Source organism: Quercus suber, unplaced genomic scaffold (assembly GCF_002906115.3).
Source record: "Quercus suber isolate HL8 unplaced genomic scaffold, Cork oak 2.0 scaffold_173, whole genome shotgun sequence".
Taxonomy (NCBI): Eukaryota; Viridiplantae; Streptophyta; class Magnoliopsida; order Fagales; family Fagaceae; genus Quercus; species Quercus suber.
The window spans coordinates 963,237-980,317 of NW_027069633.1; the positions used below are offsets into that span (position 1 = coordinate 963,237).

General features: G+C 34.1%; 1 protein-coding gene across 2 annotated transcripts; it reads right to left on the minus strand.

Annotated features, from left to right (window-relative positions):
* Positions 1 to 4,372: 4,372 nt before the first annotated feature.
* Positions 4,373 to 16,737, minus strand: LOC112010418 (uncharacterized). Of its 2 annotated transcripts, XM_024042758.2 has the most exons (9): positions 16,399 to 16,735; positions 15,239 to 15,385; positions 11,642 to 11,794; positions 11,397 to 11,502; positions 10,558 to 10,740; positions 9,905 to 10,070; positions 9,129 to 9,439; positions 5,229 to 5,318; positions 4,373 to 4,785 (listed from the first exon to the last, which is right to left on the minus strand). In XM_024042758.2, the coding sequence occupies exons 2-9, from the start codon at positions 15,275 to 15,277 to the stop codon at positions 4,718 to 4,720; spliced, it is 1,116 nt and encodes a 371-aa protein (XP_023898526.1). In that variant the 5' UTR covers positions 15,278 to 15,385; positions 16,399 to 16,735; the 3' UTR covers positions 4,373 to 4,717. The 2 variants fall into 2 exon arrangements, with proteins under 2 accessions (XP_023898526.1, XP_065634181.1); XM_065778109.1 differs by lacking the exons at positions 4,373 to 4,785; positions 5,229 to 5,318 and adding an exon at positions 5,512 to 5,739 and having other exon boundaries at positions 16,399 to 16,737.
* Between the last annotated feature and the right edge of the window lie 344 nt (positions 16,738 to 17,081).

A 17,081-nucleotide genomic window follows, 5' to 3' on the forward strand; every position in this document is an offset into this window, starting at 1 on the left:
GATGCTATATATATGGTTCCTAGACCATTGCAAAAACTAGGTGACGACTCCCCCGTTGTGTCCACAATGTGCACTAACATGTTGTGAACTAACATCTACTTGATGAGAACTTTCTTTGGACTTTAATGTTTTTGTGTGCAAACTTGTAATAGTAGAGAAAGTAGAGTAACACTCATCCTGCAGAAAGTGGAGAAGTAACATTCCTTTTGCAGAAAGTAGAGTAATGCCTCATCCTTTAGAAAGTGAATAAGTAATCTTCCTTCAGCAGAAAATGGAGTAATGCATCATTCTACATGAAGTGAACAAGTAGTATTCCTTCAGCAGAAAGTGGAGTAAATCTCAGCAGAAAGTAGAGTAATGCCCCATCCACAGAAAGTGGAGAACAAGCCCATTTCTCAGCAGTGCTCTTTGGACTGGATTGGTGCACGTACTGGTGCGGCAGAATAGGACCCTAAAAGCCCATTTTGCGAAGGTATCAGACCCAAATTCCATCTTAGCAAAAAGCCCAGACTTGATGATGTCTAATAGTATCAAGACACGTGTCTAAGGTGTACGAACATAAAAAATTTTAAAAAAAAAAAAAATTATAAAAAAAAAAAAAAAGCTCTTCCCAAATTATAAGTTTTATAAAGAGTAGTGTATATAGTTCAATATGTAAACACAATCATAAATAAATAATTATTAATAATTACCACAATTATTGAATTTTGGATTTAATCAAAGCATGAAAAACAAAAAATTATATTTTATTAAACTTTTTTGTGCAATGCATAAGTTATCAACTAGTTTATAGATATAAAAACAAAACCATGAAAATACAAATGTTTATTTAACCCAAAAAAAAAAAAAAAAAAAAAAAGACAAACACTATCCATATGTTATAGGCTTACAGGCCACCCAACATAGACGAAGGGATAAAAGTGATGGAAGGTGATTACATTACAAGCAAAGGCCCAACTAGCAACGACATTGACATGGGTAGTTGAATTGCACTACCTGAATTGAGCACCTTTACATTTGGTACATATTGATGTATTTGGAGGTGACTTAGGGTATTGTAAATACCTCATTTTGTACCCCTTATGACTTGAGCCCCCGTTTTCTAATGACAACATTACTCTGAGGCCCAAGGTTGATTTAGGGCTTAATCTTGTAAAATCTTGACTTGAAGAATTATTTATGGAAGAATAAAACTACTTTTAGAAAAGAAAGGCTACAGGATACCCTAAGTGTGCATACGCAAACACGCGTATGCGCACATGCATATGCACACTTGAAGCATGCATACACATACTTTGGGTATGCACATGCATACCCTTAGTATGAGCACACATCTAAGGTTCTAGAAACTATGAAAGGAAAGCTTTTTTGGACATAAATTTGTGTAGAGCGAATCCCACATCATCTGGAAGCCGCCCCACACCCCTATTTTACTACTATAAAAAGCCATAAAATGCACTTTTTCAAACGAGGATGAAATAATACAAGATTAAATATAAAATAGTGAATCAAAGAGGGAGTTTTTCACAAAACATTCTCAAGTCAAGTTTTAATTTTTTGGGACCAATTTTGTTCTTGGCCTTTGAGTTCTAAAGCTTACTAAACTTCTGGTTTTGTTGTTGATTAGAATAACTAAAGGGAATGGTCAAATCAAGCTCTAGAGAGTTCTTGTGTTAAGATATAGGTTCAAACTTTAGCTCTTCACTTTTCTTTGTTTTGTGGTTTATTTTTACGTTTTATTTTCTTTAATATGTTCGTGATAGTTTAGGTTCACGATAGGTTGTTAGATTCTTGTTTTATTGTGTTTTCTGTTTTGTGTAGCAAGGTTTGAGTTTCTGGGCATGTATGTGTACGCATGCTCTATGCATATGTATGTGTACTCAAAGTGTGCGTACGCATATAGTTGGAATGCGCACATATACCCTATGTATGCGCACGCACACATGTTCAAAAACTTAGATTCACTTTTCTTTTTTTTTTTAGCCCTTGTATAGCCCTTGTGTGTGTGTGTGTGAGAGAGAGAGAGAGAGAGTTTAGAATAACATATTAAAAGACCCTTTAATGAGATTAAGATTTGGAACACAATGAGTGGAGGCCAACCTACAAGTCGGGTGGGGTTGGATGCCTTATAGATTCTCATCCCTATACCTAAACTCCGGACACGTGGCTCTGTTAAAGATCAGTCCTTCCACAAAGACGCTATATTTATGGTTCTTAGACCTAATCTAGGTAGCGACTCTATTTACACCTTCGCCATGGTCCACCCTAGGCCAAGGCGTACTTTCCATGAGGAAACCACTCGTTGCAGGCACTTGCATCCACAGTAATATGCACTTTGTTCTGTTGTGCTCTAATTGGGTTTTGCACCATCTTCTATTGTGCCTATTGGTGCATTTGGAGATAGCTTAGTGTAATTTGCACTTTGTTTGGTAATTGAGCTACACCCAACAGTTGTGACATGAGATAAGTCTCACTGAGGGGGATATTTTTTTTAGAACTTGTAATTGGTGGCTCAATTCATGCCTAGGAATAGAGGGGAATTTGATGAAATTTGGTGGTCTACAAATTTTGCCAAGGTGGAAATTTGTGACTCTTGTGTTTTGTATTAAGGTGACGGGAAATTCTCATCTTACATTATAATTGTAATTTAAATTTAGATTATAGACACAAAAAGTTGCAAATGTTGTACATGTTTGCAAAAAGTGGTAAATATTGTACACTTTTTGCAATTTTTTACAACATTTGCGACTTTTTGTGTCTACAATGTAAATTTACACTGCAAGTATAATGTAATATAAATGTCCTTAGATGAAATTCCTAATTAGATTTGATTAGAAAGATTGCTAGGTGGAATTTGAGTAAGAGATTTGTTAGAAATTGTCTCAAAATCTTAATTTTATTTTTTATTTTTTTAATGAAATGGAAGGAAGGCCTATTCTTACTTTTTTTTAATAAAAAAATTAAAGAAGTAATTTCGGATTTTTTGCCCACTAAAAAAATTATTCCATATCCACCAAAGATTAAGCATTGAAATCCTTTCAATAAATAATAATGCAAAGGATTTTGTCACTTAGGTCCAGGGGTTCTCCCATATATAGAAATACTTTTAATTAGATTGACATAGCCTTAAAAAGATTTTGTTATTTGTGATTGCTCTTTGAGTATGCAAGCATCTTGTAATTTCTCCTTTGATATAGTGAATTCATCCTTTACTACTCAAGAACATTGACTATTGTTGAACCACATATAGATCATTGATGTTCTTTTTTATGTGGGCTTTGTTTGTTTTTAGTTTTCTTCATTCCAACAATGGAATAATTATTTGTAAGATCTTTCTGAAACCAATTTTCACAATCAATCTTTATGTGGAAGTACTTTGTAGAGACCTTTTCGACACTACACTATATAGATAGCATCAGATGCCCTAGAATTGTAGTGTAATCTCTAGGGATTGTCTCCTCTCTTTTCTTTTTCTTTTTTGTGGTAATCAGTAAAAGTGCAGATTAAAATGAACAATCTAACTAGTACACTTTACCTCATGCACCGCCTCCAATTGCATATGTAGCCACATGTCTGAAGTTTATTATGAGTTTATGGAATGGTGTTGAATTCCTGGGTTCCAGAGAGGTCGCACAGTCGAGAGCTTTAACTTCAAGCTCGAGAAGAAGCAATAGTTCTGTTTAGTCTCCATTCTCTTCCTCTGCTTTATATTTTCTTATTAAATTATTAATTCTCTCTCTTGTTTGTATGAAAATGGAGCAGATACGAAGGTCTTCCCTCACTTCTATACACTGGGATTGTATCTACCGGTAGCGACGCTCATGACATAGTCATGAATATGATATGCATATTCACAAATCATAAAGCTGAGTTCCTATCTTTTCTATGTTATTTCATTCTCTTCGCTTGTTCATTTAAGCCCCAAACAAAATTTATCAAGTCCAAAACCGATTCACACTTACCTGATCTGATGCAGGGTTTCACTTTCGGGCTTTCGGCTTGATTGGTCAGTTTCAGTGAATGGTTTCTTTTTCTTCTTTTTTCTTTTTTTAATATAGATTGTTGCATATTGCAGTTCGGTCTAAAAAACGGGGGGCAAGACAGACCGAACCACACTGCACTCACCTCTTTTTGAGATTGAGAGGAATACAAGAAATTTTAGGTAATTAGCATAGGACCAAACAAGGCACGTACCTTCCGCCACCCCACAACTCCCTTTCTTTTATGTTCTTCCCAAAAAGATCAAACTATTTACCAAGCTTTGCACAGGTACGAAATAAAATTAATCAATTGCTTACATCATTCTCTGTGTCTGTCAATATTAACTCCACTGCAAACAATAACTAAAAGCAGACAGCACAGCATATGTATGTTGACTATAAGAAATCCATCCATTGTCTAGTTGGTTTGTCACGTAGAAATTGAACATAGGAAATTGTCACATTGTATAACGAGCAATGTTCCCATGAAAGTAACCAAATATAAGATTACAAACAAATACGGTCCTCGGCTTTTAGATAATAAAAGTTACTTGATAAGATAGTACAAGAACGTTATAACTTGTATTGCACGCTAATGCGTCATAAACTAGCCAACTAAAATGTTCAAATTTGAGAAACCTCCCAAAATGCCAAGTAAATGGATGGCAAATGTTTATTTATTGACCTGACTTTATCCTATCCTAGTAATTTCAATTGAAACGGGTTGTGCCTCACCTCTAGGATTTCTCTTCATCTGATTGAGAGCATGGTGGTCCAGGTACAGAATCAACAAAGAACTCCTCCACTGAAATGAGGTAAAGCAATTAGCATATGACCAGCAACACATGAAACACATCCAAATTTTAATTATGGAAATTATTGGAACTCAGGGTACACTTGATCCCATTAAATAATTGATATGCGGTACTGCTCATAAACAGAACTTGAAAGAGTATGTGAGGTACTCAGATATAGAATTTATTTGTAATTAAAAGTACATCAACCTTGACCTAAATGCAAGCCAGGTCTGGTCAAACCATGTTGACACTTGATACTACGATAAAAGAGCTATCCTTTCCTTGCGTGGACAGCCAATGGATATTTTAATGAATTAAATCACCTTTATGTAATGCTCAAGTTCTAGCTGATTATCAATTAGGTGTCTGTGTTGTTGAAATGTATACTTTGCATCGTGCTCTCCCATTACTAATCACCAGAATAAAAAACAATATCTGCAATTTTCATTACCTATATCCTCTTGCTCAGGAGAATCAAGCAAAATTTCTGAGTCCGAGGGCAAAAAGGGGGAACCAGGGTAATTTCCCAAGGCTCCTAAATCTGCAAAAGAATTTTGAACATTAGCAAGAGCATGTCTGGAACAGGTTTTGACATAAATGCTATGCAGTATTGAAATCGATATGAAAATTTCTCCATCCAAAGTCCTTTATGACATGTTAAAAGTTCTGAAAGGTTTCTTGCCATAATAACAAAATCTATATGATGCAGGACAATGAACTCTCAAGGCCAAAGGATAACATTTGTTTGGGGAAAAATAAAATAAAGAAAAGGGATAGAACTTAAGAATCAGCACCCAGAGTTCTCTTGTAATCAGTATCGAGCAATGAAAACAGAAAAATAGAACATGAGAATCAGCAGCTAGGGTTTATTGGAATCAGCACCAAGCATGGGAGAAGGATAGGAACCTAATAATCACCACCAAGCACTGGAAGAAAGCTTCCAACCCAAATCTTATGCATCCCTGATCAATTGTATACAATAGTGAATTTTGGGCCCTTTAAATAGAGTCCCCAAATTACATCAAGCATGAGGGGAAAAAAAATACTCATTGAGATTACAGTGTATATGGAAATAAAAAACAAAATAGCAATCAAATCTCTCTAATAGCATCAATCAGAATTAATGAAATCCAAAAAATTAATCAGTCCAATCTAATGCCTGCACCAATTTTCCTGTCTAGGAGAAACTGGACCTTGCCAAGTGTAGCTCATGGTAACACTAGATGGGTCATAGGCCTCTAATTGAGTGCGACTTAAAGACACCACTGGCACATGCTTGGGCTCGTACTTTTTTTTTTTTTTTTTTAAATAGGTAGGGTGGATTCAAGGACTTGGATATTTGTATGGATTGGATCACGCAATGGGCTAACTGGGCTGCTTGACTTTTTTTTTAAATAATGGATTAGGTCTTTAGCTATAGAAAACCGAGTATCTTTGAGTTTGTGACTTCAAGACATGTACCTGTAATAGGAAATTTCGGCAGGATATAGTAGTGATAAGCAAAGTGGCTCTCCAGTGAGGGTGTTTGCAGCAGTACAAGAAGCCAGATTTCCTAGCGAGGCATTGGCAACATGTATGAGGACAAAAGGGTGAGGTCAGCAGCCTGTGCAGGTTGTAACAATAGCAGCGATCAAACTCAACAGCAATTGGAGCTGTCTGGCTCAATGGTAGCTGGTGCAAATGGGTTTGGATCCATGAATGGATTGGGGTCACTTTGAGTGGTCAAAACTGTTAGGATATGTGCCTTTTAAATCCTATTGTATGATGCTATGTATGACATTATGTTGTGATTAACAAAGTTGTTTTATTATTATCTAAAATAATGGTAACATGAATATTTGGACATTGTCATAAAGTCCATTAGATGCATAGTATGTGATTTAGTCACATAAAATATAAGTCATAAGTTCTTTGTAAACTTAGAATTTTAATTCGTAGTCGGTAATAAAATTAGACATTTCATCTACGAAAACTATAACATATCAACTAAAATGATTTGTCTTGATCATGGAAGTGGAGACTTTTAGTTGATATGTTTTAAGTGTTAAGACATATTAAAATGGACCGCAGTGAGATTTATTATTCTACTAACAACTGTCAAATGAATAATAAATCTCACAACTTCTATTTATATCAACTCTTAATCCTGAGAGAATAATGAACCTGATCATGATTTGTAAGTTGCTTTGATATATCAAGAGTGAGATCTAAAATTACGATCAAAACTTCAGTATGTTGGACAGCCACATTTAGTATTGAAGAAACATATATTCTCAAGATGAAATTCATAATCTCTTAACGGAGATATAAAATATTCTCTTGAGATAAATTTAATGAGTTTGGTTATTTAGAATATTAGGCCTAATCACTTTAGTAAGGAGTGACTAAAGTATATATTTATAAAATTGGATTTCATAAATATATGATGAATAATTTAAAAAATTAAACCGGGTACTCAAGGATTAAGATGTAATGATCTTCAAAGTGGCAATCAACATTCACGACTTGGTATTACTACAAATATTTTATTAAGGAGCTGTATGTATAATAAAGTTTTCGAATATAATTTATTAATAAGGCCTAGAGTGCAATAATATTTATATTGTGGTATTAAATATAATTAATGGTAATTTTAGGCTTTTCAAGAGTTGACAGAAAAGCCCAAAACCCATTAGAGCTAGTATCTTATTTGTTTCCTTTTGCTCCCACTCCAGGCTACATACTAAAACCTAATTGGAATCGCCCAAAAGGTTAGCCCAATTGGTGTGTATGGAGTGAATATTAAGAGTATTCCCAAGTACTTCTAATCTGTGGTTTTCAGTAAGAGGGTGGCCAAGTCAAGGTGGCTATGATGGGTTAATTTGGGTGCCTCACAGAGGCTGTGGAGTTGATCAAAGGTGTGGAAATGTGTTACAAACCCATGGATAGAACTCACCTTTGAAAACTGGCTTGCAAGTGGAGGGTGCCCAAGAACTTATATACACATATTTAAGTTTACACTTAAGCAATGTGGGACACTAGGATCATAACATACCATCATACTCCGCAACCAACGTCCACGACGGCTCACTCGACATTAACCCAATGGTAGCCCTTTCTCTTTTTTGGTGGTTTTACTCACCTATCAGTAATTTTAATCTAGCCTCTAGGTTTCACTCTCTAGGATCCAACCATAAAGCCACAACTCATTTGATCTCATACTCAATAAGCTACATCCAATTACTTGGGGTGGTGGTTGGCTCTAATACCAAATGTTACAAACTCATGGATAGAACTCACCCTTGAAAACCAACTTGCAAGAGGAGTGTCCAAGAGTTTATATACAAATGTTTAAGTTTACACTTAAGCAACTAGGATCATAACAAAATGGGTCAATTGTTGTCAGCTATTGTGTCTTGGCTGTTGGTGTTGGGGAGGCAGTTGTTGATGGGTCAATGTTTGCTATGACACAAAAACTGATGCAAGACAATAAACTTTCATGTGGAACTTTTTTTTTTTTTTTTTTTTTTTGGGTGGGGGAGAGGTGGGGTGGGGGGGGGTGTGAAGAGAGAACAAAATAAAGGGATAAAACTCAAAAATTATCACCAAAGGCTTGCTTGGAATCAACATCATGAGATGAAAACCAAAAAATCACCACCTAGGGTAGCTTGGATACAACACCAAGCACTAGAAGAAAACTTCTAACCATAATTTTATAAATCCATAATCAACTTTCAACAACAGTAAATGTTTGGCCCTTTAAAACAAGATCCCTAATTACACCAATCATGGAAAGAAAAAATTTTCAAAATGAAATTACATCACATATTAAAATAAAAATCAAATAGCAATCAAATTTCTCTAATTGCATCAATCAGTAGTTTAAGTTTTTGGGACAATCGATACTTTATCCTAACTAATAGCATCAATCAATTTCAATCAGCATCAATCACAATCATTCAAGCCTAACAAAATCAATTAGCATTAATAGGTGCAATCTGGAGTTTGCATGACATTATGTGATTTGAAAGAAGTTACATAATTACCAAGTAGCCAGAAGAACCGTGCAAAATTTTGTCTCAATTAATAGCAAAATGACTTTATGCTACTCAGAAAAGGAAGAGAGTAACCACTAGTTCATATTAATTCAAGAACCTCTACATTTTAATATGTAAACCTGTTTTTTTTATCGAGAAACTTCATTGCATTCCTCTTTTTTATTAATTTTATTTATTTATATGAATATTCTTTGCACCTTGTGTGTGCAACCATTAAAAGATATAAATATCTACTATAGCAGTAATACATTCAACCATTGGAATTTTTCCACAAGATATTATCTCTCAGCTAATAAAGATGAACTACAAATTACCTCCTAAGTTCGACAAATCTGCTGTTAGATCTGATAGACTGAAATTCCACTGAATCTGATCTAGTGACCTGGAATTTCCAGGGCCATCTGGTGCTAGTTGCAATCCTACTGAAGTTGCCACATCTGATGTAAATGCTGTATCAAGTGCCGATGTTTCTACCCCCATTCCTGATATTTCTGATGCAGTAAAGGGGAAATGGCCACTGGATGCCACTGATCCAGGACTCACAGGCATCTCTGACATGGATGACATGGTGCTGTTTGGTGGAATAATAGGAGCCACATCAGCAGCACTGTTCTCCATCACCATACTGCAACAAGGACAAAAGCAGCTACCATTAGTGGAACTTATATCATGCAAAATGCTTATCTAGAAAGAAGGAAGATTGAGATTAAGTCTTCATTGTCTAATAAGATTTGATCATGGACAGGCCAATATCATCCAAGCACAATATGTTCGTGACCAATGTAATTTTAAACGGAAGTGAGAAACCTTTTTAATTGGGTTGTTGTTTCAGCTAAAAACTTAACATCAAAATGGGATATGTACTCCAAACATGTCTATTTTCCCTGAAAAAACTCACACAAACTCATCATTGCATGAACATGCAACTCATAGTTTATTAATCAAACCATTAGAAATTTCATAGAATTGATGTAATAATATTCATAGACAAGGAACACAAATAAATTGAAATACATAGACCAATGATAAAAAGTACTGTTAATTGAATAGGTAATCAATGATGAATTGTCATGAAGCTCGAAGTTCTCACTCATTCCCAGAATTCATCCGAATGGGATGAAAATTGCTCGGTGCAGGGACTCCATTAACCACATGACAGCTTGATATTCCACAACCCATTGGATCCAGATGGGGTTGAGCAGCTGCTGGAAATGAAGGTTGCTGTAGTACGGGGTATCCCATAGGCAAGTTATTAACTGCACTGCAAACAAGTGGTGTTGAATAACTATGACAACAATAATACAAGAATACCACATAACATATTACAGTTGACTCTTGGTCTTGATCAGAACCTTTAGCCACCACTGTCAAGGAACCACATTTTCAAGGGCAAAGTAAGTTTTTACCCAAAACTCTATTGAAGCAAAAAGAAACCCCAATAGCAATTCCTGTTTATCAACCAGAGATTCAAGGGGAAAAAATAAAGGAAAGCAGACACTACAATACAATGTTTCCTGACAGGAATTATGTTTTCAAAAATAGCATGCAGAGGATAAGAATTAACAAAAGCATCTTACAACAAACTTATTTAAGGAAATGTCATTAGATAGTCATCAACTTAGATTCCATTAGTAAGTGGAAATGCAGAAATAGCTTCTGAAAAATCACTGTTTACTCTTGCATTAATATAACAAGGTAATTTGTGCTCTTAAACAACCATATCACTGTAAGGTAAGAACTTACCGGGCATGGGATGTATCCCATTCTGTATAGGGGCCAAAGGAACCTTTGGAGGTACAGGATACTTCATCAGGTGATACTGATGCTCAAGCAGATGGTTGAAGAGGAGAATTTGTTTTTTCAATTTTAGCCGTATGTAATAGGCCCTGAAGAAATCAGCATTTTCTTCTTCCAACTTCTGCCATACTGAATGAAATAGATAATGATTAAAGGGATGATGATTTATTGTGGGGTCCACCTAATAAAAAATTTGTATGAATTGATAAGATGACTGAAAATAGTACTGAAGTGACAAGTGAAATTCAAAAAGTTAGCTTTATTGGATTTACAGTTACACCCTATAAAATTGGTAAAAAATCTGACATAAAGCGATAAAAATTGACATAAAGGTGTTTCTTAAGTGAATTGACATAGTACTGAAGTGACTATGGTGCTGCTTAAGATGTAAAAATAATGATAATACTTTTTAATTACTTTGTAGGTCAGATTCTTATTTCAAAAAATAAAGCCATAAAGTGAGAACAAAATTTCTAATTTTTTGTCATAACAATATTACCAATTTTCCAATTCATTAACTCACACCCCACTTATTTTTATAATAATAATAATAATAATAATTTTTATAATAATAATAATAATAATTATTATTATTATTATTATTATTATTTTTTAAATGTAGGAGCAACCCAAAAAAAAATTATAGCTCTTCCACTGAAGATAACAAATCGAAAATCCTTGATTATGATAATTTTTTATAACCAAATACTGCTATAATAACAAATTATTAATATAACATATAAAAAACAAGTCACAGACTTGTAGAGAGGATTCATGCTGCCTACCCAGAGTTGTAAATCCAGGATCTATCCTTGCACGATTCAAAAGGGTTTTAACCACCTCATCTCTGTTCATATATAATTGTAGACACCGCTCTATTAGATTCTGAACCTACAACGGCCATTTGCAGAATTTATCAACACAAAGATGAGAAATAGATTAGTTGAGATCCATTTCAAAGATAATTTGAATAGACAAAAATATGAAAAGAAAAAAACAGATATATGTAACTGGGAATGAATTGTCTTACAAGTTCAATATCTTGGCGAGAAACTTTTTTGCTATCATTGCTTGAAGCAGATACTGAACCTGAATCTGTTACAGGAGCCTCAGTTGTGTGATTCAGTTGGTCAACTTGGGACTCGTGAGAGACTTGCGTTGAAGCTTGTATTTCTTGCGTGCTCTGTGGATCCATAGAAGTACTTTTCATTTTAGTGACAAGATATCTCGAGTGCTACTACTAATAAAACCTAAGGAACAGACACGCACCACTATTGGGGTTGAAAAGCAAAGTTCTCTATTTTGATTTTTGCAAGATGAAGTTTATTGCGTTTACTTTCCCAGAATTAGTAAGTAAAAACTGCTTGCCATAATTTCTGACCAACCATTATAAGTATGCGCAAAAAGCATCCGCCTTAATTGAATTTTGCAAATATATTAATAAAACCTTATGATTAATATCCAACTCATCTAAGTTATTATGTAGTCCATTTACCATATATTTTCTTTTGTATGTAATAAAGTTCTATCGAACATAAAAGGAGAAAGCCCTAGTATACAAGAGCAAAACAACAAACTAAGGTTTGAAAATAATTTTATATCAACCACATCTAGTAACAAAAGGAGCACCAAATCATGCGTGTGCTCCACATGGTTATTGAAGCACCCAGATTGTGTGGATTTGCAATAAATTGTGCAATGTAATGAGTCTTACTCCAAGCATATACTAGGTTGATTTGGGTTATATACGCAATTACAGATAGCTTCAATTGTGGCTAGCCCTTTTAAGGTATGGCACAAATGTAGTTGCCACTTTCCCAAGTGACAAATGGTATTAGAGCCAACAAATGTTATCAAAACCAACCTAGAAACGCAAGTCATTTTGGAATATAACACAAATATGGTAGCACCCATGGTAATTAATATTAGATGATACACGATATATGAATCTTCTAATATGCATGCAAAATTATGAGATTGAACCAGATTGTGAAGCCCACCAACTAAATAATATAGCTTTTAATACACAATATATGAATCTTCTAATATGCATGCAAAATTATGAGATTGAACCAGATTGTGGAGCCCACCAACTAAATAATATAGCTTTTAATTTGTTTCTAAGGAGAATAGGCTATCAATGATGGAGATGATGTTTAAATATTACAAAAACGATGCTAACATTGATTTGGATTATGGAGATGAAGATTATTGGACACAATGTTGAATCTAATGAGAAAGAAAAAGAATATCATTCTACATTATATATTATTACTTTTAAAGTGTAAATAATTTGAATGTAGATGTTTTATATATATATATATATATATATATTTCCAATTACCTTATTTAGTAAGATTTGTTATATATAATTGCATAAATGATTATAAAATAAATTATTAATTGAATATAATGTTTTCATAACAATGTATATTAATATCTAGTCATAGATCAGGGTATGGCTCTAGCCTTTGTGATGCAGGAGGCAATGAGAAGGATTTATTATATTTTATTTTATTTTATGTATGAAGGGAAATTCTGTAATTTCCTAATATTCAGGAATGGGTTGTGCTATAGTCCACTGGGCCTAACTTTAGTTTTATTTTAAGTTTGGTTATTAAGTCAGGCTTAGTAGTAGAAGCCTAAGGAGTCCAAGTCCTAGTCTTATTAGGGTTTTAAGAAATCTTAGTTCAACTAGGATTAGGTATTAGTTTTCCATTTAAAGAGTTGTAGTACTTTCTATTGAGTTGGTTAATGATTAATGTTTTCTAAATTTAAGACCTATGAAGCTTTCTTTTATGGTTTGTGTGATGCAACCTTCTCCGAAGTGTGATGCCAAGGAACCCTAGGTGTGATGCTTAGGAAGCCTATGTGTGGTGCCTAGAATTTATCTATTTTCTTTAATTTTACTATTCACAATTACTGTTCACATCACTGTTTACATCAACCCAAATCTTGATTTTCGCCTTTGTTTTCATTCCCAAACCCTACTAATCCTTGTCCCCTTTTTAAAACCTATATTCCCTATTATTTCTAGTCTATTCCCCACCAAAACCTAACTCTAATTCTTCAAAACCCAAGCTATACCGGATCTGCCCCTGGTGTTCTAAATCAGATTTTGTTGTTCCCCCTTGTCCTACATCACTTTGTGTATGTTCAATAACGCAAAATGAACTTGGCAATCCACCAATTTCTTCTCTTCAGATGTGGATGAATGGGAGAGGATAAAGAACCTTTTCTTTCGCTTATTAATACCTTTTTTTTTTTAACTCTAAGAGAGACTTTGAAATTTGAAGTGTAGATTGAGTTATTGTGGAACTAAATTTATATTTCATCAGAAACACATAAAAAGTCATTTTGAACAAAGCAAAAGGGAAGGGAGTTGGCCAAACCATCATTAGCAACCCATTTTGAACTATCTTTTCAAATGCATTAAATCATTAACATTCAAGAGGGGGAGAGAGTACATGGAATGAAAATGGATTTTAAAGGACCCTTTATGTGGGTTTGATTTTTTTTTTTTTTTTTTATAAGTTCCTTTATGTGGGTTTGATATGTTGCTGAACTTCCCCATCTGGTTGGGCTTCTCACTTCCTATGCTTCGTCATTTTGGTGTTCTTGGTGGAACAATATCGTGGAATGTAGCATTCTTGCAGATTTGAGGTAAGACTTAGTTTCCTTTTTATGTTTTCTTTTTTTTTTTTTTTATATCAAGTTCTTTTTTATTTGACTGGTCAAACTAATCGAATGAAAAGAGCAAAAGAAGCAATATGTGTGCAAGTTCTGCAATAAGAGGTACCAATATGGGAAGGCCTTAGGTAGTCACATCAGGATCCACATGAATTACAATTCAATTGAAGAGGAAGAGGTGGAAGCTAATTCTAATGTGGTGAAGTTTCCAAAGGAGCAGAAAAGATTCAGGGTGGCAAAGGCTTTCAATCATTGGAAGCTCTCTGTGGTCAATGGTTATAATCTTTATAGTAAAAAAAAAGGAATTTTTTTGTTGACAATAGAAGGTCAGGACTAATCTCTTTGGTTTTGGTTTATCACAAACTGCAAAGGGAGGGGCCCGCGGGGGGGGGGGGGGGGGGGGGTGGTGTCTTTTTTATAAAAGGTTGAGGGTGAGTGTCATTTCTTGAAACCTCAAGGGAGGTAGTTGTTATTTTCCTTTATAATTTTTTATGAATTTGATAGATAGAGCATTCATGTATTGTATGATACACGATACATAAAAATAAAAAAAATCAATTCTATAGCAACATCAAATCCTTCGCTACAATGTATCATAAATAAGTCTCATGGATGTCTATCTGTGGTTAAAAATGTGTGCATCACTTGTTAGAAGTGAAATGGTACTAACATAATTTTAAAACATGATCTGAACAAACATGTAGTGAATCTTACATTTGGGAATGCAGTACAAAAAGAAAGGGGGGGGGGGGGGGGTGATGATTTGAGGTTGGGGTTTGGAATGTTGTGTGGTGAAGTTCAGGTTTTAGCAATATGATTGCATGGCAAATTGACAAATCAAAACTAGACAAAAGAAGAAACTCTAAAGAAAAAATAAGAAAGAGATTTGCATGCTAGTTCCAAAGAGGAAAATTGTGAAGTAGTCTATCAACAGAACCTGTATAGTCTTCATATCAGCTGAATGCAAGCTGACCATATCTTCTCAGATAGCTCAGGTATTCGCCGACCGAAGATAAGGTTTGACTATACTGAGGTCAAAATGTTGGCACATATACTTAAATTTTGGATATAAGGCAGTTTTCACCTGGAACAAGAAGATTCGTTACAGAATCACAAGTGATGGTGAACACACTTCGCAGTGAAAATAGAAATTATCATGATTTTACCCATGTAGATTGTACATGGTGCAATCATTTCGTATAGTTCTCCAATCTCTTAGCCGTCGTCCTATTTTAGATTATAGGTTCTATGGGTATGATTAACAATGATAAACTTGAAAATTATGATGTCTTTTATTTACTATCTGGTCAGCTGAAAAGGTGTAAAACATTTTTCTGCCACTCAAAAACATGCATACACATAAATCAGGTCAAATAGAAAACGTATAATTTAGTAATAAACTCAAACAACTCTGCTAACCATGCAATGCTCTGATATTCAGAAATTAACTCAAAATTTTAAAAATAAAAATAAAAGGTTAGTTATCTCCATTGGACCAACATTGGCACCACTTTCATGGCAATGCCCCATTATGCTAAAATTTATTGTCACGCTAACAAGCACATAGTTCCCAGTAGATTTCTACCCTCACTAACACAGTAACTCTAATCAACATTAATGCTCTGCAAATTGTTAAGCAAAGAACATCCAAATAAGTCTCTTCAGGAAAATTTAGTTTTTCTAATCCAACAAACAGAAAATGGAAGAATAAAAATAAAAATAAATCCAAACTTCACCTAGAAAAATGCCTTCCCCATTTTACTTCTATAATCAAGTTAAATGTTACCTAAGAATTTCCTTAGTCCCTACATCATTATGTTTTTAGTTCAAATATCAAAACTGTAATTTTGTACATCTCAACCACAAACAAGAAAATAAAAATCATAAAAATGAAAAATCAACCAGATCTCCATGAAAATTTTACTATTTACATATCACACACTTGCATAACAATGAAACATACTTATTAAATCAATTAAGTAACTAATTAAGAGTATTAAATACCACAGATATATAAACTCAAACTGCCTAAACAGAACTGAAAACTAAAGGGCAAGAAAGTAAAACAAAAATAAATAAAGATCTTGCAAATATTACCTTAATTTCGACAAATTATAGGAACCCAGCTGAATATTCAAAAGAATAACAAGTAACCAAAAAATAAAAGCTCCGATAATTTACAAAGGAGGACAACTTGGAACTCAAAGCATATAGTTTTAACTGAGAGTTCAAGTAGTAGTGCTTAACAAAAGGCTCCATTGAACCTTAAATGCACTAAGGTATATCATAGTTCTTCTGAGAAAACTGAATTTGTTGCGAGGGTTGCTGTGAAATTAGTGAAAGTTTGAGGGGAGAGAGAGAGAGAGAGAAACTGTGAAAGTGAAGCAGAGAGGGAATGAAAGAGTAGAGAAAAAAATCTCACCAAACTGGGATAGACTTTTGCTTAGCTTTTATACTTTCCACACAGTTCAATCTAAAATCTAAAACTAAAAGTTGGCTTTTGCTTTAATTTAATTTTCGTCCTTTTAAGTTTTAAAATTTTTATTTTGACCCTGTATATTTTGGTTTTATTTTTATATTGACCATACCCGTTTATTTTTATCTCATTGGCATCAAGTATTGTAAAATGGCATCAAGGCCAAATCCAACCCCAAAATGCATTTTTGCTACAATATTTGTGCAAATATATATAAGTATCATTGTTGCGAATTTCTTCTTCTTCTTTTTTCTTTCTTTGCATTTCCCGAGATAAATGTAGAGAGTGGATGATAGTTATGTGC

What these genes read in the sequence shown, in the direction of transcription:
- LOC112010418 (XM_024042758.2), bottom strand. Translation starts at nt 15,277, where the DNA reads ATGGTCAGCTTGCATTCAGCTGATATGAAGACTATACAG. An exon ending in CTCGCCAAGATATTGAACTT is followed by an intron (nt 11,503 to 11,641) that starts GTAAGACAATTC and finishes TGGCCGTTGTAG; the next exon opens with GTTCAGAATCTAATAGAGCG. An exon ending in AGATTTGTCGAACTTAGGAG is followed by an intron (nt 5,319 to 9,128) that starts GTAATTTGTAGT and finishes ATTCTTTTGCAG; the next exon opens with ATTTAGGAGCCTTGGGAAAT.